Genomic DNA, 22303 nt, shown 5'->3' with positions numbered 1-22303 from the left:
TTTGAGCTGTTTCTAAAATGCTGTGGGTCTGACCAAACGCTAGTTTTCAGTATAGCTGTACTGCCAAAGACCCTTAGTGTAGATTCAGCTTATACCAGCAGCAGGAATTGTTTCACTGGTGTAGTTAAACTATCTCCCCAACTGTCATAAGCTATGCCAGCAAAAAGATTCCTGCTGCTATAAGCTGTGCCAATATAAGGATTTTTGCCAACATACCTCTGAGTTCGGAGTGTGATTTCTCCCTCCCGCCACCTCTCCAGTGACATTGCTCAGCCACTAAAACTTTGTAGGGTTGACCTGGCCTTAGCATTGGGCTCAATCCTTGGGGTTAGGCTGAAAGGCCAACCCTGAAGATGTGCTTTTTGACAGGGAGACTGTTTTAACAGCACAGTGGACCTAAATATATGTAATAGTAGATCTCAAAGTACAGGTACCCCTTCAAAGAAGGTATCCTTACCCACATTTTACAGATAGTGGTAATGCTTGCAGGGTTTTTTTTTGGGGGGGGGGGGGGAAAGAGGGTGTTGTTAGTATACCCTAAAATTGTGGCCTTCACATTGAAACACAGACATGGGAATGGATTTTATTCCCCTTCATGTCCTATAAGGGAAATTTCATACTGTGGATAGTTTTGACTTATGTAGAGCCTGCCTCAATATCTCATGGTTTTTATTTGGACTCTTCCCCTTCACTGTGAATTCATAAAGGTGATTTTTTTAAAATCCTTTCTAACTGTGTTGAAGCAATTGGTTTAAGCAGACTGAGTTTGCCAGTACAATGTACAAAGTGTCACTAATGGAGCAGATAGAAACTGGAAATCCTTTTCCTTGGGAAATTCTGAAATTTCAGAACAATATTTCCAAATTGGAATGAAATCTCAAAGTTTTGTTTTGAAAAAGTCAGTGATGCTGTTAGACCTTTCTGAAACTTTTCTTGAGTCTCCCTGTGTTACCCTAGACTCTCAACAGGTGTGCAGGGAAACCTTGCCTAGTTCTTATCAGGTTTTCACAAAATTGTCACAGTCCAGTGGAATGCTTACCCTTTTAAATATCTACCATCAGAACACTGTCTATCCAGCTCTTGTCATCAAGTTATTGTAGGCTATATCTTGATTAACAGCAGTACTCCTAAACCTTTTGCAAGCTTCTAGCAATCTGAAAATAGGTGCCTGAAAAATCTGGCATAGTCAATAGCTATTAATCAACTATTCTATTTTGAAGTGTTTACCTATTACCTTAATAGTATTTGATAAAAGTACTTGGCTCAGATGGAGCAAAGAGGGGAACTAGGGTCCGACCAAAGATCATTTTTGTATAGTCTAGCTCCTGCTAAGTTTGTAATAAACATCAAAATAATTGCTAGCTTTAGTATTGAGCAATTTTGAGCACATAACTCTTCTAACAAATGTGTTTTGACAAGTTAAAAAAGAATGACCTTTCTCATCATTGGTTCCTATTGTCTAGCCTCTACTGGAGGGATAGCTGGGTGGTTTGAGCCTCCTTAACCCAGGGTTGTGAGTTCAATCCTTGAGGGGGCCATTTAGGGATCTGGGGCAAAAATTGGGGATTGGTCCTGTGCAGGGGGTTGGACTAGGTGACCTTCTGAGGTCCCTTCCAACCCTGATATTCTATGATCCTCCAGGTTGCACATTGTCCTTTTGGTGTCAGGTTAGCTGAGGGTGTTTTCCCTTTTGTTTGTATTGCATTAGTACGTGGCAGCCCGTCCCTTCCTTTACATCCCCGGCTTGGTTACCTGGCGGAAGGGGAGGGGTTCTCCCCTGCCCTCTGGAACCAACGCAGCAGGTGCCCGGTCTGGCTGGAGGCCAGGGCGTCTGCACCAGCACTGTGGTTTCCCCACTAGCTCTTACCCCTGGGGGTGGTTCTACGCGGGGGCGGTGCAGGAGAGTTTTCTCCCACGGTGGGGGAGGACTGGTTCTCCCCCTCCCGTCCTATCAGGTTAAAGGCTTTGCCCCCCAAGCGGCGGGCTCTGGTACACATTTGCCCCTGCGGCCAGCAGCCCGGCGTTCCCGCCTCCCCGGGCCTGGGCTCGGGTAAGCCGCGCTGCTCTGCACCCTTCGCCGCACGCTGCCCTGGGCTGGCTGCTGGGGAAGTCCTAGCGCCGCACCCTGAGGCTCCTTGCGGCCCCAGCGGCCGAGCGGGGCAGTGTATCTCCGGCTGGAATGCGGCTCCGCCGGCTCAGGCCACGCCCTGGGGCCCCTCGTCTGTCCTCCCCAGACGGGCGGTGCCAGTCTGCAGGCCGCGGCAACCGAGGGGAGAGACGCAGCCAGCCAGGGGCAGGGGTAAGAGACGCGGTGCGCGGGGACAGCCCCGGGCAGGAGAGGGGCTGGTGGCGGCAACCCGAAGGTTAGTGCCAGTCCAGCACCCTGGGGGGCTGCTAAGGACCCAGTGGGGTGGGTCTGTCTGTCCGTCCCTCACAGCTGTGGTGTCTGAGGGCTGCTGAAGCGTTAAAGAGCAGCACAGATCTGAGTGGGGAGCGGTCCAGTTCATCCCTCTGGCTTCGCATCCAGACCGGCCGGTGTGAACGCAAGCCCATGAACCAGTGTAGGTCTGAGCACCCGTTGTGTGTTTGGGCAGCAGCAGCGGGCTGGGGGCTTGTCAGCCAGAGACGCATTTCGCTGCAATCAACCTGAGCTGCCTTTGAGGTCTGTGAGGAAAGCAGGTGAAGCTTGCCCTGTTTAAACCTCGAGGATGGGGAGCTGGGTTTGTCTTGCGTTGTGATGCCAGCTTCAGAGCTTGTGGGCTTTTCCTTTGAAAGCTTGAGAGCTCTATCCTGGGAGGTCCTGAGTGGCTCTTGGAAGGTGAGGGCGCTCCTTACTCCTTGACTTTAGTGGGACTTGAGTGTGCCTGATACCTCAGAATCAGGCCTGTACTCACTAAGTTAAAATTGAAGTATGTGGGTAGGTTGGTTGAGTCTCCAGAGGTTTGTATCAAAGTGCAGTTGTGTGCATCAGCAATCAAAGGAATAAACTCTTCTCAACGTGGCAAAGTCCACTTCTAATGGGGATAAAGAAATTAATTTTAAAACACTACTTGGATGTAAGGTACAGGTGCTTCAGGCTAATTATAACTTCTATATTGTTCACTTTACTAACAAGGCAAGTTCAAGGACACAACAGAACAGGCAAGCAAACTTGCTGATAGCAAATGGGAAAATCACTGTGGGAGCAATGCTGAGAGGGGAAAACTGGACTTCTGAACAACTTTGGTTGTTGGTGGATTGACCCTAAGAGCTGTTTTGACACTGTCTCTTCATGGGTCACTTGCAGTTTTGCAAATCCATGCATGGCTCTGTTTCTACCCTGGAAAACGATCCCCCAGTCTCACAGGCCTTGGGAGGCAGGGCAATCCTCGCCTACAGACAGCCCCCCAACCTGAAGCAAATACTGACTAGCAACTACACATCACACCACAGAAACACTAGCTCAGGAACCAACCCCTGTAACAAACCCTGTTGCCTTCTCTGTCCCCATATCTACTCTAGCGAAACCATCATATCCAACCACACCAGCCACACCATCAGGCTCATTCACCTGCACATCTACTAACGTGATATGTGTCAGCAATGCCCCTCTGCCATGTACATTGGCCAAACTGGACAGTCTCTACATAAAAGGATAAATGGACACAAATGAGACATCAGGAATGGTAACATTACAAAAGCCAGTAGGAGAACACTTCAATCTCCCTGGACACTCTACAACAGATTTAAAAGTAGCCATTCTTCAACAAAAAAAGTTCAAAAACAGACTTCAAAGAGAAACTGCTGAGCTATAATTCTTTTGCAAACTTAACCATCAATTTGGGCTTGAATAGGGATTGGGAGTGGTTGGCTCACTACAAAAGCAATTTCCCCTCTCTTGGTATTGACACCTCCTCATCAGTTATTGGGAGTGGACCACATCCACCCTGACCTAATTGGCCTTCAACACTGGTTCTCCACTTGTAAGTTAACTACCTTCTCTTCATGTGCCAATATATATTTATGCCTGTTTCTGTAATTTTCACTCCATGCATCTGCAGAAGTGGGTTTTTAACCCACGAAAGCTTATGCCCGAATAAACCTATTAGTCTTTAAGGTGCCACCGGACTCCTCGTTGTTTTTGTGGATACAGACTAACACAGCTACCCCTCTGATACTCTGTTTCTTTTGAAAGATGAAAATGGAGAGGGCTTGTGGCAGGGATGCCCTTTCAGATTTGGATGGAGGGAGACTTTAATCATGATTCCAGGGCATATTTAGGCACTTGAAAACTCTAGTTTTTTGGCAGATAACTTAGCAGTTAGTTGACAGGAGCACTGTATCTAATTCCTATATAAACAAAAGAAAATTAAACATTAGACCCACTCTAATACTACCATCTAATACTGACATCTTGTGGCAAGTCACTTAAGGGACACTGGTTAGATTTAAAATTTTAATGTATATTCTTACTTTGTTAATAACTCTGGGGGGAGAGAGAGGCCCCATCAGGACTCCTTGGCTCTATCTCAGCTCTGGTAGGGGAGTGGGGTCTAGTGAGTTACAGAACAGGTAATCATCAAGTGATTCATCCCCTGTTGCCCATGCCCAGCTTCTGGCAAACAGAGGCTAGGGACACGCAAAACATGGTGTTGCATCCCTGCCCACCCTGGCTAATAGCCATTGATGGACCTATCCTCCATGAACTTATCTAGTTCTTATTGGAACCCTGTTATAGTCTTGGCCTTCACAACATCCCCTGGCAAAAAGCTCCACAGGTTGACTGCGAAAAAATATTTTTTGTTTTAAATCTGCTGCCTATTAATTTCATTGGGTGACCCCTGGTTTTTGGGTTATGTGACGGAGTAAATAACATTTCCCTACTCAATTTTTCCATTCCATTCATGATTTTATAGACCTCTATCATATCCCCCTCCTTAGTCATCTCTTTTCCAAGCTGAAAAGTCTGTCTATTTAATCTCTCCTCATGCGGAAGGTGTTCTGTACCCCTAATCATTTGTGTTGCCCTTCTCTGTACCTTTTCCAAATTCAATATATCTTTTTTTGAGATGAGGTGACCAAGTCTGCATGCAGTATTCAATATGTTGGTGTACCATGGATTTATATAGAGGCAATATATGATATTTTCTGTCTTATTATCTGTCCCTTTCCTAATGATTCCTAATATTCTGTTAGCTTTTTTGATTGCCACTGCACATTGAGCAGATATTTTCAGAGAACTATCCACAATGACTCCAAGATCTCTTTCTTGAGTAGTAACAGCTAATTTAGACCCCATCATTTTATATGTATAGTTGGGATTATGTTTTCCAATGTGCATTACTTTGCATTTATCAACATTGAATTTCATCTGCCATTGTGTTGCCCAGTCACCCAGTTGTGTGAGATCCCTTTGTAACTCTTTGCAGTCAATTTTGGATTAAACTATTTTGAGTAATTTTTTATCATCTGCACATTTTGCCAATTCATTGTTTACTCCTTTTTCCAGATCATTTATGAATAGGGTGACCACATGTCCCGTTTTTAAAGGGACAGTCCCATATTTAAGCCCTCCTGTAGGTGTCCCAACTTTTTCTTAAAAACAGGCAACTTGTCCCGTATTTACTGTCCCGCCCCCTCTCCCCCCCCATCAGTACTGGAGCATCCTGCTGCTGGCAGGGCCGGTGTAACCACTAGGTGAACTAGGCGGCCGCCTAGGGCCCCAAGATTTGGGGGCGCCAAAAAGCGGTGCCCCCAAATATTTTTTTACACTATTGGTCCAGGAGGGGGATGCTGTGGCTGGCAGTGGCAGGGGAAACAGTGCAGCCAGCAGCACCTCCCCCTGCTCCCAGGGGGCTGCCAGCCAGGGTGACACAGCCAGACACACACCAACACCTTCCTGCCTCCCAGAGAGACTGACGCAGTCTGGTGCTGCAGCTCCTGCTTTGAGCCAGCCTCTCCCTCTTCACCCCCGGTATCTCCTCCTCCCCTGCCCCGAGCAGCGCCCAGCCCAGGACTCACCGCTCTGTGTCTCTGCCCAGGCTCAGAGCAGCCCCCGCTCCAGCCATGCCCCGCACAGGGGAAGCAGCCCGCTGGTAGTGCTCCCCCTGCCACAGGGGTGCCAGCCCCTCTGACCCGTGCCTTGCAGCCAGGGGGGACTTTTGAGTGATGAGACGGCTGAGTCGCCAGCTGGCTTTGTCTCTCTTGGGGATCTTGTGGATCGCTGCTCTCCTCTTCTTCTTGGGGGCGAGGAGGAGACTAGAGGTGGCAGGACCCGAAGGACAGACGCCAAAGGTAACGAGCACCCGCTTCTCTTCGGGGACTGGTGGCTGGGGTCCAGCCCGGATCGGCGCAAGGGGGCTTTGCAAGAGCAATGTGGTGTGCCCAGCTGTCCCGCAGGCTAGAGCCCCTGCAAGTGGCCGCAGGGAAATGCCCCAAGCACACGTGCAGCTTTGAGAACAGTCACATGTGGGAGAACCACTTGGTTCAGTGCCCTCCCCCTGTGCTCATGCTGTATGCCAGGCTTGGGGAACTGGGTGCCAACTTCTTTGCAACAGTTTCCCAGTGAAGTCCTTTAGGCTCTTACTTCCCTTAGAGAAGGCAACCAAACCAGGGCATGATGCAACTGAGAGCATCATCACCAGTGGCTTACATTTATCCATTAAACTCCTGCCACCATCTCTTCCTGTCCAAAGGAGCTGGAGGAGCAAACAGGATTGTACGGCAGCCTAGCGATAGACGAAAGGCAAGCAGCGTTTGCTGTGATGGGACTGGAGATTAGTTTGCTGGTTTCCTTGCAATCTGCAGGAGTTTTGCGTGAATAAGACCTGAAGTGCTCAGCATCTCTGAAAATCAGGCCCAGAATGACACTGACACCTCTGCCCTGGGCCAGAGCTCTCTGAGTAAGGGGCTTCAGCAGCGATTGGCGTGGGGCAGAGTAAAGCAACCAGGACGGTCATGATGGAGGCTGGAACTCTGTCCTCGACTCACACCTATGGGAAACAGGCCTTCAGATACCCCTCCCGCCTGCATTGAACTTTCCAGCCCAGGAGCAAGGAACCATTTCACACCTTAGCGCTGTGGGGAGCTGAAGCCCAGAACGGGGAAGTCACTTGCCTGAAGTCATCCAGTGAGTTGGTGCCACGGTGGAGAATAGAAGCCAGATCCCAACTCCCAGCTCTGTGCTCTGATCCCCAAAACAGCCCTTTCCAGATCCATTGGGAGGCGGGGGGGAGAGACTGTAGCCACGTGCAGGAGACTCAAGGCCATTTATTTTCATTAAATATGTAGACTAAATAATTAAATTAATAAATTTTCAAGCCGAATGTGTATTAATTCTAATGAACAATGCCACATTATGCAGTATTCTTTTTTGAAAGTTTATAATAAGTGATGATCTGGGGGGTGCAAGGTGGAAGTTTCACCTAGGGCGCAAAATAGCCTTGCACCGGCCCTGACCACAGGAAGGGAACCTCATGGGACAGGAGACCCTGGAACAGGTTAAAAAGGGGATAACTGTTGGGGGATAAAGGGGACTACACTGTGGCACTGTAAATAAAAGCACAAGGGTGAAACACTGGAAGAAGGTGTGAGGAAACTTATTTTGCCAGCCTGGGCACAGGGGAGAGAAGGAGGAAACCTGTGCAGACCCTGTGACAAGAATTCACATTTTCTAATGAAAAGCAGTTCTAGAGAGCGGGTAAGACATTGTAGTCTAGAGAAGCATTACTGGCACCTGAGAGAGAGTTAAAATTTGCAGGTTGAATCTAGAACAGAGGTGAAATTGAGCAGGACTCTGGTATTTGGAAACCTGGGAGGAACATCAGCATATGTTGTTCTAATTTTTTGGGAAGAGGAAGGATAAGGCAATCTAGAGCTAGTGAAATACATTTGAGAATGAAGATCTTAGGCTGCCAGGAGAGACATAGTGGGAAGAAAAGCAAGGGAGACAAAATTTGACAAACCGTGTTCTTATACAGCTGCCATCATAAGCTAAATAGGCCCATTTAAATTGTGGTGGACAGTATCCTAGAGAAATGGAGCCTTACAGAAAAGAGCATTAATAAATCATTTATATTTTTAAATTAAGTACAAACACTGTCTTAAATTCCCTAATAATTTTAGACACTGAGACAATAATTGGATCGGGAGTTTCAGGACTGTGGTAAAAATATGCAGATCTATGAAGGGAAAGTTGAAGAGTAATCCTATATTACTCTTCAGTAACTGGTCATGCTATCTGTTGTTTTAGTGCACAACAACATGCTCGATAGGATCATTATACCTTTGTTTTAAAATTTCTGCTTCCATGAGCCATGAATAAAATACTGCAGCCAATGTTTGTTTTGCAGAGAATACATGCACATACAATTTAAATTACTTAGCACTGTGAGAAGATTTTATTTTTTAATTCAGTTTTCTCTTTAGATAATATCTTCGCAAAATTGAAAAGGGAAGGAAGCAGTCTTTTCAAAGACACTGTGGTCTGCGCTGGAATTAAGCTGTTACACTACTTGATGTTTTGTTATCTGTTCCCCTGGTGGGGCTGATTTAACTACAAGTGTGTCCTTTTTTCTTTAAAACCACTTCACTTAGGACTGCTTACAGAATATTGGTTGGTTTGTTTTTTCTGTAGAATATGTCTCTGATCAAACTGATGGACCAATTATAGTATTCAGTGGTTGTTTGAGAAAGTGGATATAGACTGAAGAGTGTTACCAGGCCTACTTTAGAAATGAGATATCTAGTTGGTGTAAAGGTCTTGCTTCAACAAGTTTATATTCGTATTATTATTGTAATTATATTCCTTTCTAGAATAATGATTTTCATCTTTTAAAAATATTGTCCTATATAAATCACATCTTGTGAGTTGGAAGTGTTTCCAGGTTTGTCCTATTTAGGTATGATCAGACGTCTGAACCCACCTAGGAGTGAACAATTGATAAAATTTTATTATGTTGGGTTTTTTGCTTAATATGAAACTCTTAACGACTTCCAATAAAAGCAAGTGGACCAGACCCCACAAGTCATGCACATGCAAAATTCCTATGCATTTCAGTTCGACTATTGGTGTGCAAGTAGATTTTCAGCAAGTACCTTTGGGGTTTTTTTAATTGTTTGCTTCTTCCCTACAGATGGAAGACTGGGTTTACTGTCTCTTTCTTTTTTGTGCGGTGTTTTCTGCAAGGGTCCTTGGTTTTCCAGATGGAAAAATCAGCCCAGCTTGTGATTCCATGTTACCTACTCATGGTAACTCTGTTTCACAAACTACCTCAGCACCTTACAGGATCTCCATATCCAGCACTTCATTTGACCCAGGAAACAAGATCACAGGTAAATTAGAACTTTGAATAATTTGGAATGTCTGGATGGGATGTAAATGAATGTAAAATTTTTAAAGAAATATCAAAGAGGCTCATTATTTTAGCTCACTGATTGTGGCCATTTCAGTTATATTACATTGCACTGTGCAGAACCAGAATACCATTATGGTTTTTACAGTGTCTTGTGCTCTCCCCCAGCAGTCTAGCCTTCAGAATTCCAACAACATGGGACAAGACTGAGCCCTGTTCACAGGGGAGAAACCTCCTACAAGCCTCTGGTTCATCTTTGTTTGATTTAGCCATGTGTCCTATTTTATTGCTTTGGTTTTAGATATGTTTAAAATGTGCCTTGCATGGTCTTCAGGTGCTTTTACTTTAGTTATGTAAATACACATAGCTCTCTTTCTGCCTTTAGATATCGTTCTTTGTATTTATAGATCACAAAATTACAAACATTCCGCTTGCAGGAAATCTGCTGTTGTACGTAACTGATAATACAGAATTAAGGGGTCGAATCCTCAGTCTGCAATTCTTATTTTCTTCATTATCAAGGTTCATATGTTCAGAACGCAATACACATTTTCACAAACGATACACAATTCCGCTAGCATCAAACCATCCCTCTCTCTGGTAAGAGGTGTGGAAGCAAGCCATACTATTTCTTAGAAAGGTTATTCTTAGTGATACGAAGCTGAATGATGCTATAACTGGTTATTACTTTCACTGTCTTATGTTGTATGCAGTGCTGTTGTAGCCATGTCAATCCCAGGATATTAGAGAGACAAGGTTGGTGAGGTAATATCTTTGGACCAATTTCTGTTGGTGAGAGAGATAAGCTTTTGAGTTTATACCAAGGTCTTCTTCAGGTCATCATTCTTACTAGACAATCTCATGAAAGAGAGTGAGTGACAGTAGCTAATATTTAAATTGACTATTTTAAGTAACTTCCATATCTTTTTCCCTCAGTGACTCTACAAGCAATTGACAATTCCAGTTTTAAAGGATTTTTACTGCAGGCCCGAGCAGTCAGAGGAGATGGTATTGTTGGTACTTTTCAAATCATAGATCCAAACACGCAAGGTATTTTGTGTAACCAAATTCAGGTATGCAGTCACATTTTAAACTAGTTTGTTGAACTCATAAGCTAGTTTTCCTTGCATTGTGTAAAAGATATGATAAATATTGTCTTTTTGCATTACAGGTGACACTAAACGTGATATGGAGGCAGCTTCATGCTTTCTAAAGTGTTTAATTCTGCTAAATCACTTTAAAAATAAAAGATGTATGCTAGTTTTTCTGTGATGTAGACTAACACCTGTGAGAGTAATAACAAATAGGGCTGGTTGGAAAAGGTAACAGTTTTTGTGGGAAATACTTTTTAATCGTTTTCAAAATATTTCAAAATTTTAAAACAGAAATTTCAGTTTTTGAAAAGCAGAAAAGTTTCTGGGTTTGAGTGCTCCCCTACCCCCTTTTTTGTTTCCCCTATAAGAGGAAAAAAGGGGACACGGGAGAAAACAAACTAACAAAAAAAACTGATTGGGGGGATTGAAAATGAAACCAAAGTAAAAAATGATTTGATTTTAAACACAACTAATTTTTTTTCATCAAATTCTTTTGGAATTTGCCTTTGAAAAGCCTTTTGTCATTGTTGAAAAAACTTGACCCATGGAGTTTTTCAGGAATAATTACTCCATGTGTAGACAAGCCCTGAGAACTGCATCTTGGGCATCCAGATTTGTGTGTCAGTGATTTCTGCATCAAATGTGCCTAGTTTGTTCTAACGGCCAGCTTTGCAAATCATCTGGGCCCAGAGAGCCAAGAGGAGTGGGGTTTTTTATGTCTTGTTTCAGAGTGAGTGTAAACAATTGCATATTAAAATCATGTGTGTTTTTTCCTATTTCTGTGAAAAAGCACAATTACTAGGTATGTAGCTAGTGTTGTTTTCTAGCACTGTGGCCTCTGTCCAGATTCAAAGTACTTCTTTGACCTTAGCTACCAGGCCTAGGTCTTACATCATTAATGGAAAGTGTACCCCTGTGATTCCACCTGCTAATCTTTGATTTCAGGCAATTGCAATTGAAAGCGTTTAAAGATTATCTTCAAGGAGAAAGCAGTTTGGGTTAGATATTTTTACTGTCAAAGGAGGAGATAAATGTTTGGAAGCCACTGTAGGATTCTTGCCCCTCTGGCCACTGGACAGGGGACTTTGTATTTTACTTTCCAGCCCAATAGCTTCTGGTCACTCAGCAATATAATGGTATCAGAGGAAACTGCCTGCCCTCTCATTTCCAGGGTGATTTAAATTATCTTTGCTGCTGTTGATGCCTGGGAAGAACATTGTACTGTTCAAAGGGAATAGTTGGCTCAGAATGAAAGTATGAGTGGAAGCTCTAAAAGTCAGCCAGCTTGAACCAGTTAATATCCTGGATCACTGCTTCAGTGAGAGGAGGACCTCATGATATTTCAGGGGGAAAAGTACATTACTTTCTTTCATTCGAGCATTCGGCTTGGTTTTTAATTGCAGAATTCTGCAATGAGTCACACAAATCGCAACAGCAAGCAAAATGTAACAGCAATTTGGGTAGCACCACCAGGCACAGGAAATGTACAATTCAGGTACGTTTTTGATTCCTAATATACTAACATTTCATAAAGAAATTTAATTTGCAGAAGGAATAAAATCTGTTAGATTTTGCAAAGGACTTATCCTTAGCAATATTGTAATGACAGTGATTTGAGATTTTCCCATAATTTTTAGTACCTCCTGGCCTTTGTTTCATTTCTAATACTTTTAAGATATGCTGGCAAGATGAGGTTTCATGTTTAGTTTTGTCTTATCATAAGTAGTTACTGAACAGTGCTTTCCCAAACAATGGACACCCTTAAGATTAAATCCCACTTCCATCTCTAAAGGTAAATGCCTCTATCTATTTGAAAAAGTCAGGATTGATTACTGCCAGCAAGATGTCTGATATATCTAGAAACGTTACTGGTGCCTTATCAGAACATTTCCCAAAATAATGCTTCAAAACGATGTGTGTGGTGTTTGTTTTGTTTTCAGAGCAACTGTTGTTCAGAGTTTGAGTGTTTTCTGGGCTGATGTCAGAAGTCAAACTCTTGTGTCTTCCAGCTCCCCCGTTGACTCAGTAAGTTGTTTCATTTTGATATGATTGTGAATATATTGTTTCACAAATATACATAATAGCGAGTCAAATGAATGAATTTGGGGCAATTTTTCCAGGAAACTTTTGGTGAGAGGTTTATTAGAGCTGAACTCCTAAGATTATTATGTTTTCTAATCAAATGAACTAAATTTAAACTTAGATGTTTAATTTGCTTTTAGTCCATTTTAAATACCTTTATGATAGTGATGGTGATTTCACTTAATTGTAAATATAACTATTGTAGCTGTTGCCTCTTGGGCAAAATCTGCAATAGCTGGTCTTAGAATAGCAAAGAAGGGGAATAGAAAAGATGTTGTAGGCCAGGATTGAGGTGATTTGATAGAACTACACCGGGAAAGATTGTATAGCCTCTGTCTGAACCAGACCTGTCTTAAACCAATGCAATTAGCTTTTCATGTACAGAAACCCTCCTGTCTACCCTCATGGCATTCCTTCAGATTTCTGTTGCTGTCACAGTACACCTGCCTAGGAGTGGCACAGATGGTGTTTCCAGGGAAAGTACCCTAGAGGGTCTATTCTTTAAACTGCTGCCTTAATACTCAGATCTGATGTGCGGAACCTCCAGTCCATTTCTACCAATGCCATCCATTCAATGTGGAACTAGATCAGTGGGCCCTGCTAAAGACTCTTCTGTCTCTACTCTCTCTCTAATCCTCAGAAGGCAATCAAACATATAGGACCTAGTGTGACCATATAGTCACACTATTTGAATTTTAAAGCTTCAAGTTATTTGTCTCCATTGCTTTTTTTTTTCTAGTGCAGCATGTCCTGGGTCATTGTGAAGGGAGAGGTTTGCATCTCACCACTGATATGCGGACCGGGGTTCAAGCCACTGACTACATGTTAGCAGCAGCAGCGCAGGCAACAGGTCTGCCCTCAGTCAGCAGCATACCTCACTGTCGGGGCGTGAGTTTGGAAAGCCCCACACTTGCAGGGACATGGAGAACCTGTGTGGTCTCTCAGAGGAGTGGCTAAGGCCCTTTGCTCTCTCTGCTGAGGTTTTGGCAGCAAACAGTGAATTAAATATCGCAAAGGCAGTGCATGATTGTGGTTTCCACCGTGTTTCTTGCCTTGCTCTCTGCCTCAGTCTGGTTTGTAAGGGAATTTCTGAAAGGGGATGCCCAGTCCAGGGATTGCTCTCAACAACCAGGAAGATCTGCAGCCACATCAGCCAATTCTGAGCAGTGTGCCACAGCCTTACACAGCCGCAGGCTCACTCTTTCTGCCAGGCCACCAGACGAAGCAGGAGGTGGTGACCAGATGGAATTCCATCTTTTACCTGCTGGAATGTCTGTATGGGCAGAGAGAAAAGCTGTGCTAAAGGTGGGGAGTCATCACAGTCTGGGAGCAGCTGTTTTGGTAAGACCGTGCTTCAAGTGGCCTGGCTCAATTTGTATTTACTTATTTATTTTTGGCCGAGGCACTGACCCCTGGTGACCTCCCCTGACCTCTAAGCACTGAGAAGCTGTGCAAGTGTTGTACATCCATGGGCCCACACAAGCACAGACAGACATCAGCTTCCACTTGTCACCCTTCCACTGACTGCTCTAGAAGCTAATCAACATCCAATGGCATTTTGGTGAGGCTCTAAAGCTGGTCAGAGGGAGTGATGTGGGAATGAGCCAAGAAATTTCCTTGCTCTGCCTGCTGGAGAGAGAACTGACTCATGGAGAACCTCTTCCATCAACAGAGCAACAGGGGAGTTGTGCTGTCTGCTCTTCTGGGTAATTGCCATCTCCAACCCATCAGGGAGAAGAAGCACTATTTGATGGCAACATGTCTCAACCCCTGATTGAAAGCACCATGGCTTCCTCCATCTAAGATAAAAGGGAGGCTGAGGCAGCCATACCCTACTTTAAAAATCACCTGGGAAGCATGAGTGCTGAAGTCATTGCTTGTGGCTCTCCAAAACATGGGCCACAGCATCCTCCCCACCAGGAGGCTCAGACACTCTTCACTGCCAGCAGTGAAGAGGGATGTGCGACCAGAATTGCATCCGCTGGCTGTTGCCCACCTCTCCTATCCACCATCACGCTGGCATTTGGAGTGCCTCTTTAGTGCACCGAGCAGTACAATTTCTGACAGGTACACGTCTCTCCACAGGGAAGGAGGAGAGGCTATCATTCATCCAAGTGAATAGAAACTGGCTTCCCCAGAAGCACACCGTGATGGGAAGATCCTGAGGCCACAGCAGGAGAGGAGAAGGACACTGCTGAGAGCCTAGCCTCTTATTTGTGTCTAGACCCAAACCCTTCCCTTGTGAAATGATGCAAGTGGAGGGACTTACTTCAGTGTCCACGTTGGGACTTGCAGAATGGGCACATAACAACACAGTCAGACACCAGTCTCAGTACCATCATGTGGAATGTCATTTATTTTATATACTGCATCCTCACACAGAAAGAGAAAGGGACCAGCCTGCCAGCTGTACATATAGAGGAATGAGAGACAGATTGTATCAAGAGCCTCGGGGAAGTGTGCTTGCAGAGCACCTGCTGTCAGTGGTGCTGGAACAGTTTTTGGAGTAGGGGTGCTGAGCTGCACCCCTCTTACCCCTGTCTGTGCCCCTTACCACCCCCTTGAGCTGGGGTCGGGAGCAGAGATGCAGACAGAGGTAAGGTGGCGGAGGCTGGGGCCACAGCTGGGGGGCGGGGTGCGGAGCCCTAGGCATGGGGCCAATGGCCAGGACCCCAGGACTGGCGGCCAGGACCCCAGGCATGGGGCCAGCGGCTGTCTGGGACCCTGGAGCCAGTGGATGGGACCCTGCATGTGGGCCAGTGGCTGGGACCCTGGGGCCAGCAGCAGAGTCCCTGGGTGCAGGACCTGCGGCCAAGCGGGACCCCGGGGTCTGCGGCCAAGCGGGACCCCGGGGTCTGCGGCCAAGCGGGACCCAAGGCCAGCAGCGGAGCCCCCGAGCAGCAGCGGGGCTGGCGACTGGGACCCTGGGTGGCAGGAGTGCAGGGCCAGTAGTTGGGACACCGGGCGCAAAACCTGGGGGTGCTGCAGCAGTCCCCTGCACCCTTACTTCCCGCGCCTATGCCTGCTGTACCTCTCTGATCGTCTTCCTTTGTTATACAGTTTACGGGAAATTTAAAAAAATACCTTTTTGGGGGGTTGGGGTGGTGTGTGAACCCAAACTCCTTTTCCTCCACTTTACATTATTTAAAAAACAAAGTGAATGTGAAAACCACACATGGGTGGGGTCCCACTAGATTAGATTTGTTAATTAGTCAGTGGGTGAACAAGTCAGCACTTTTTTTTTTTCTTTTTTTTTTAATTTCTCTCACACCTGCTCTGGCACTGGTTTCAGTGTAGAAACCCCAGAGTAGGTGGGTGAAGTGTACTGGGAGGATTTTGGATCACCTGTCTGAGGCCATGATCAATAGTAGAATTTATGGTTAAATTTCCCATTTGTTGTTTTAGAAATCAATTTCCTAAATAAAACAAAAGTGTGTTTAAAATGAGAAGTTGGCTCCAGAATTGTTTCATTAAGTTGTTTTTAGGAGCATAATGAAGGAGTGGTGATCAGGGATTGGGAACACCCGCCCTCACGCTCCAAAGCAGGAGGAAAAGACTCTAAGCAAAGTGTAGCAGTTGTGAGTGTCAGTAATATCACACGCGCAATGCAAGTGAATACAGTATGCAGTCAGGAGTCAGCAGCAGCATCATACAGTGTTAGGAAGCAGGAAAGAGGCCCCTGCAAGGGGCTAAATGAGCCATGTGGCAGCAGTGTTTATGCATGGAGGCCACACAGAGCTGTAAGGTGTGTGGCTAAGAGCCATTTTTATGCTCTTGTAAGGGAGGGCAATTATGTTGGGGAAGGTGTTCTAGGCCCCGTGTTGCCAACTCTCATGATTTTGTCATGAGTCTCATGATAATTGTTTTCTTTAAAGCCCCAGTTCTAACGATTTCAGCCTTCATTAGAAAAAGTAGGCTTCCAGCTCTTGGCTCTGGAGAAATGTGATCCCAGTGCACCCTAAAGACTCAAAAAGCAGAAGGAAAATAAAGAACTCAGAATCTATCATTGTTTATGTGATCTCCTGATTTTAAAGCCAATCTCATGATTTTGGGTGAGCCTGACTCATGGCTTTTGGACATTTGGGGTTGACAATGCTGCTGCTAGGCCCCAAAGAGCAGACAAATAGAACTAACGTGAATATTCACATTACCATTGAACAACTTTTTATGTTTATACTTTTTAAAATAAGAAATAAAAATTAAGGGAGGGGAGAACCATCTCTCCTGGATCCATTAGCCTTCCTCCTTTAAAGGAGGACTAGAACCATCCCCTTCTACTAGGACAGAGGGTAGATGGGTTCCAGAGGATGGAGCTTGGCTTAACAGCCAGTCTGTAGGCTCTGCCTTCTATTTCAGAAATCCCTTCCATCCTGCAGGCATTGGGCATGGAGGTGCTGTTGGGTTACGGATAGAATGTAGGAACCTGTGAAGGAGCAATCATCTCCCATCAGGCATGTCCCCAGGTAGCAGTTAAGGGAACATCCTGTAGATGCAGGACAGCTGCAAATATCCAATAAGCAGTGGCAGAGCAACTGGCAGCATCTCTGAACAGGGTGTGGTGGGGTAGCTGGTGCCGTGGCTACCTCTGTAAAATGCCACAGAGGCCCTATGATGAAGACATCAAGGCAAATAAAGACTGCCTAAAAACAAGTCTTGCTGGGGCAAGTGGAGTTCGGTAGGCAGCTCACCTAGGAGCAGGGAAACTCCAGTTTCAAACCAAGCGTGTCAGGCTTGAACAGCCAACCTGGAAAGCTTGTCCAATAGATATGGTCACACCAACCCTCAGTAAAGAAGTGGCAAGGAAGAAGAAGAGGATAAAAAAGAGGAAAATGTTCCAAACAGCTGCAGAGTTGCTGGCCATCCAAAAGCCAGCATCTCCCCAGAGTTACAACAACAAAATATCTGAGATACACAGTTACTCCCTATTCTAAGCATAGGGAGATATGGTGGTATCAAATGTTCTTTAAGGTGGCAACAGTTCTACATATAGATCCACCTATTTTATTTCTCCTAACAGGTGAAGAGTTGAAAGTGAGGTTTTGTTTTGGTAAATAGGAGACCGTAGCTTCATTTAGATAATATTGCCTAATTAATATTGGTAAATTTAACTTACAATCTAATAGTTTTTCATGCTGTTGTAAATTACAGACCTCTGGACGTGAAGGCTGTGGCACACAGAAGTTCTGTTTCAGCAGTCCCACTGGGTGTAGTCTGGATGATCCAAACTGTTATTTCATGTCTTCTGAGTCACTAGATGGTGATGCTTTTAAATTTGAAATGAGCGGCTTTTCTGATGGATATATAGCCATTGGGTTTTCTGATGATACACAAATGGTAAGATACTATCACTGAATACGCTATTGGAACAAGAACAAAGTTCTGTTTTGCAAACTGCGGAAACTCAACAATGAACTATTCAGTGATTACAGTAGAGAGACAGGAGAGACCTGTAGAGCAGGACAGTTCCATTATTTTTAGCAAACCTAGTAAGAGTGTTGATTATTCACAGATTCCAAGGACAGAATGGACCTATCTGATCATCTCTTCTGACCTCCTGTATAACACAGGCCATAGAACTTCCTTAAATTAATTCCTAGAGCATATTGTTTAGAAAAACATCACATCTTGATTTAAAAGAATGATGAAGGATCCACCATGACACTTGGTAAATTGTTCCAGTGGTTAGTTAACCTAAAATTTACACTTTATTTCCAGTCTCAATTTGTCTAGCTTCAACTTCCAGCCATTGGATTGTGTCAGACTGATAGACCTATAATTACTGGGGTTATACTATTTACCCTTTTTAAATATTGGCACAACACCAGATTTCTTCCAGTCTTCTGGAACTTCCCAATGATCCAAGACTTACTGAAAATCAACATTAATGGTCCAGCAAGGTTCTCATCCAACTCTTTTAAAACTCTTGGGTTTGAGTTATCTGGGCATGCTGATTTTAACTTTAGTAGCTGCTGTTTAGCATCCTCCTTAGATACCAATGGAATGGAAAGAGTTATTGTTATCATCATCTAATATAACTGCATGATCTATTCTTTCCCCAAATACAGAACAGAAATGTTTATTGAACACTTCTGCCTTTTCTGCATTATTAATGATAACTCTACCATTTCCATCTAGCAATGGGCAAATATCATTGTTAGGGTTCTTTTTGTTCCTAATTCACTTACGAAACACCTTATTATCCTTCATTCTACTGGCTACCTATTTCTGTGTCCCTTTTTCCCTTTTCAGTGTTGTATAATTCCTTGCTTCTGATTTATATTCATTACTATCTAATTCCCCTTTCTTCCATTTGTTATAGATCTTATAGCTGACTTCACTTCACCTCTAAACAAGACAATTTCCAATTATCATTTACCTTTTTCTGTTAACATTCTTCCTCCTAGCTGATTTGGCCCATAATTGCTTTCAACTTTGTGAAATTGGCCTTTTTAAAGTACCAAGTATATATATTATTGGTCTGTACTTTATTCTTTTTGCATATTATTAATGTAATCAACTTATGATCACTTGTACCGATGCTACCATTAATTTTTAATTCTGTGATCAGTTCCTCTTTGTGTCATTGTAAGGTCCCCCATGTTGGATGCATCACTTTTTTTTGAGTTAGGAAATTATCTATAATATTTCAAAATTCTAAGAAATCATGAAGCACCATAGCACATTACCTGAATAGCAAACACTGTTATAATATTACAGTTCTGTGCACCGCAGAGACAAATTCCAGTTAATTGGCATTGTTTATGAGATTTCATTTTTCTTGATATTTTTCAGCTCCATAGTTATATTTCTGTCACCCGATTCAGCACTTACACTCTGAAGTCAATTTGAATGGGGTATCAGTCTGAGTCCATACAGAATTTGGCCTTTATACGTAACTGGTATCTGACTATTAGGGAACTTGATTGCCACTGTGCTTGTTGTGTGCTGATATGGCATGACATCCTTTAAGTAATACATCCCAATAATCTTTTTTTTTTCTTTTTTTGTTAAAGTATAGTGTTATGGACATCTGCAACTCAAATCGCTGCAGGACAAGATTTTCAAAAATAGGAATCTAAAGTTATGCTCCTAAATAAGACTCCAATTTAGCAAAGCACATAAGTTAACATGCTCAAATGTTTTGCTAAATCATGTTCTGAGTAGACAAATTTTCAGAAATTCTGAGCTGTCTCCCATTGAATTCATTGTGTGCTTGGTCATTTATATAAGTACCAACATATGGATTTAGGAACCTAACTTTATGCTCTCATGGTTTAAAATCTGGCCTTGATCAATACATTGCATTTTTAACACAGACGTGAAAAGTGGTGGGAAAAAATCTAAAAACATATTTTAGGCATTTTTTCCCCCAAATGAAAAGCTGATGATGTAGATCCTCCAGGTACACTGACTGACTTTAGTTACAGTGATCTTTTAAAGCACAGGTGCCTTTAGATTGGGATGAAAAGTTATTTGTAAAAGAAGATCATTGTTGCAGTGGCTTCTTTAGAGCCAGAGTGGAAAAAAGGCTTGTGTGATGAGAGTGGCACATGTTGTACACATGCTCTAACTATTGCTCCTTTGCAAGAAACTGAATGGAAGATTATATTTAAGGTGCAAAGCGACTGGACATTATGCCAGTTGTCTCTAATGTAGAGATACGCTCAAATATCAGTAGGGTTTTGATATTATTATTATTATGGTGCTCAGTTCTGTAGTCTTGGTGCACCTGAAACTCCCATCAAAGTTTGTGTGAGATTTCCCTGTGTAAGATCTGCATGCAGCTTTACTCAGTCACCACTGACCTGGGCAAAACTCTGCTTTTCCAGGGGAATGACGACATTTATATCTGTGGTAAGAATGCAACAGGACAAATAGAAGTTCAACGTGCCTTTTCAACTGGACGAACTATTCCCAACATTTTGTCTCTGGTAATTTAATTCCAGATTATGTTGTATGTATGTGTAGAATAATGTTTCATATTTTTTACTGTTGCATGCGTTTTATTCCAGAGTTGTTGCTGAGCTACAGTATCAGTGCTGAATTCCAGACAGGATGATAAGATCACCAAACTGTGAACTATAGTATTGAAAGCTAGCAATATAATTTTGCTCTGAACAGAGTTTATCCCTTAAAATTGATTTGGACCATCTACATATTTTCATTCACATTAGCTTTTCTCCTGGCTCTGCTCTGATTTGGTATTAGCAAAGACTAATAGCTAGACAGAGACCAAGATAGACAGGAGAGGGGAAAAAAGTGGATCAGCCACTGATTTATGCAGTAAAACTTAAATCAAGTAATATACTGCTAAACATTTAACCAATCAAAAATGTAAGCCTTGTAAACAGAACCAGGTTGTTTATGCCTCCTGCAGCAGTATGGGAAAAAATACAGTTTAAAAAAAATTAAGACAAGAATATAAATGTTGGTTTTATTTTTTAAGTACTTATACCAGAAAAAAAATTATTAGCAAAGGAATAATCAATAGATCTTCTGGAATATGCTACATCAGAGATTTCCTGCTTTTGTATATCAGTTATGAATATCTACTATTACCTATACCCTAGTTGACCCCACTGATTTCATTCTAGTTACTCCTAATTTACATTGATATGAGTGTCCCGGGGAATGAGACCCTAAGCCAGTGGTGGGCAGCCCGCAGGCCGCATGTGGCCCATCAGGGTAATCCACTAGCAGGCCATGAGACAGTTTGTTTACATTGACTGTCCGCAGGCATAGCCGCCCACAGCTCCCATTGGCCACGGTTCGCCAGTCCCAACCAATGGGAGCTGTGGGAAGCAGTGGCCAGGACGTCCCTGCGGCCTGCGTCACTTCCCACAGCTCCCATTGGCCGGGACTGGGGAACCACGGCCACTGGGAGCTGCAGGCGGCCGTGCCTGCGGACGGTCAATGTAAACAAAGTGTCTTGCTGCCCACAGTGGATTACCCTGATGGGCCACGTGCGGACCACAGGTTGCCCACCATTGCCCTAAGGTCTGATGTCATAGTTAACACACTGGGGAAGAGCAATTTACATATTTTATTTGTGTCAAGTTAAAGAAATGACAGATTTTAACTAAATGATCATCTAGTTTTCGGTCTAACCCTGCACACATTTATGCATGTGAATACCTGCTCACGTGAGGAATCCCATATTCACATGGGTATTTCCAATGAAGAGAATGGGATTTCTCCCTTTGACTAAAATTTCTCAGATGCATGTTTTCAGAATCAGGCCCTTATTGAGCACTAGTAAAGAAAAACTAAAAACCCGGCATTGCTGAATCACTGTTTACTTAAAGTTGTAACGTGGTGCAAATCCATAAATGACTCTTTACTAATAGCCCATAATTTTGTAATGCTATTTCTGCTGAACAATTTACAAATTCTGTCATTTGTTTGTTGCTGTATGATGAATGTTCTATGTAATGATAATTACAGATATTCTGGCTTTAGGGTGATGTTCAGAGCATAATGACTTCCTTTAACAATGGAATCATCAACTGCTCTTTCATTACAAGAAATCCCATATCGACTCAGTCAAAAGCTGCCAGCAATTTGTACTTCATATTTCTGGCCCAGGGACCATCATCAGCTGGTGAGTGTTACTGTATCATGCAAGGTCCAAATGGAAGAGTAACAATTGCGGAGGTGTGCACACATATACATACACACACACACACATACACATATATATTTTGTGGAGGAGAGGAGGCACAGAGAATGAGAGGTTTGAAATGTGAGCAGGATAACAGATCTTTTATGGTCTGAGAAGATAACATGCTGACGTGA

The 22303-nt window shown here is 43.5% G+C and overlaps 1 protein-coding gene across 1 annotated transcript in view; it reads left to right on the top strand.

Moving 5' to 3' along the window:
• The first annotated feature begins 2312 nt into the window (after positions 1–2312).
• LOC141992327 (putative ferric-chelate reductase 1) overlaps positions 2313–22303 on the top strand; it is a 38578-nt gene continuing 18587 nt past the window's right edge. The window contains exons 1-8 of the mRNA XM_074961270.1: positions 2313–2363; positions 9114–9312; positions 10269–10405; positions 11830–11921; positions 12367–12451; positions 17657–17842; positions 20338–20439; positions 21968–22109. Of these exons, the coding sequence (XP_074817371.1) occupies positions 9114–9312; positions 10269–10405; positions 11830–11921; positions 12367–12451; positions 17657–17842; positions 20338–20439; positions 21968–22109 (943 nt within the window). The 5' untranslated portion in view covers positions 2313–2363. The remainder of the gene's footprint in view (positions 2364–9113; positions 9313–10268; positions 10406–11829; positions 11922–12366; positions 12452–17656; positions 17843–20337; positions 20440–21967; positions 22110–22303) is intronic.

The sequence above is a fragment of the Natator depressus genome, chromosome 8, assembly GCF_965152275.1.
Source record: "Natator depressus isolate rNatDep1 chromosome 8, rNatDep2.hap1, whole genome shotgun sequence".
Taxonomy (NCBI): Eukaryota; Metazoa; Chordata; order Testudines; family Cheloniidae; genus Natator; species Natator depressus.
Note: the sequence above shows the minus strand (reverse complement) of the source record. Positions and strands in the feature narration are given on the sequence as shown.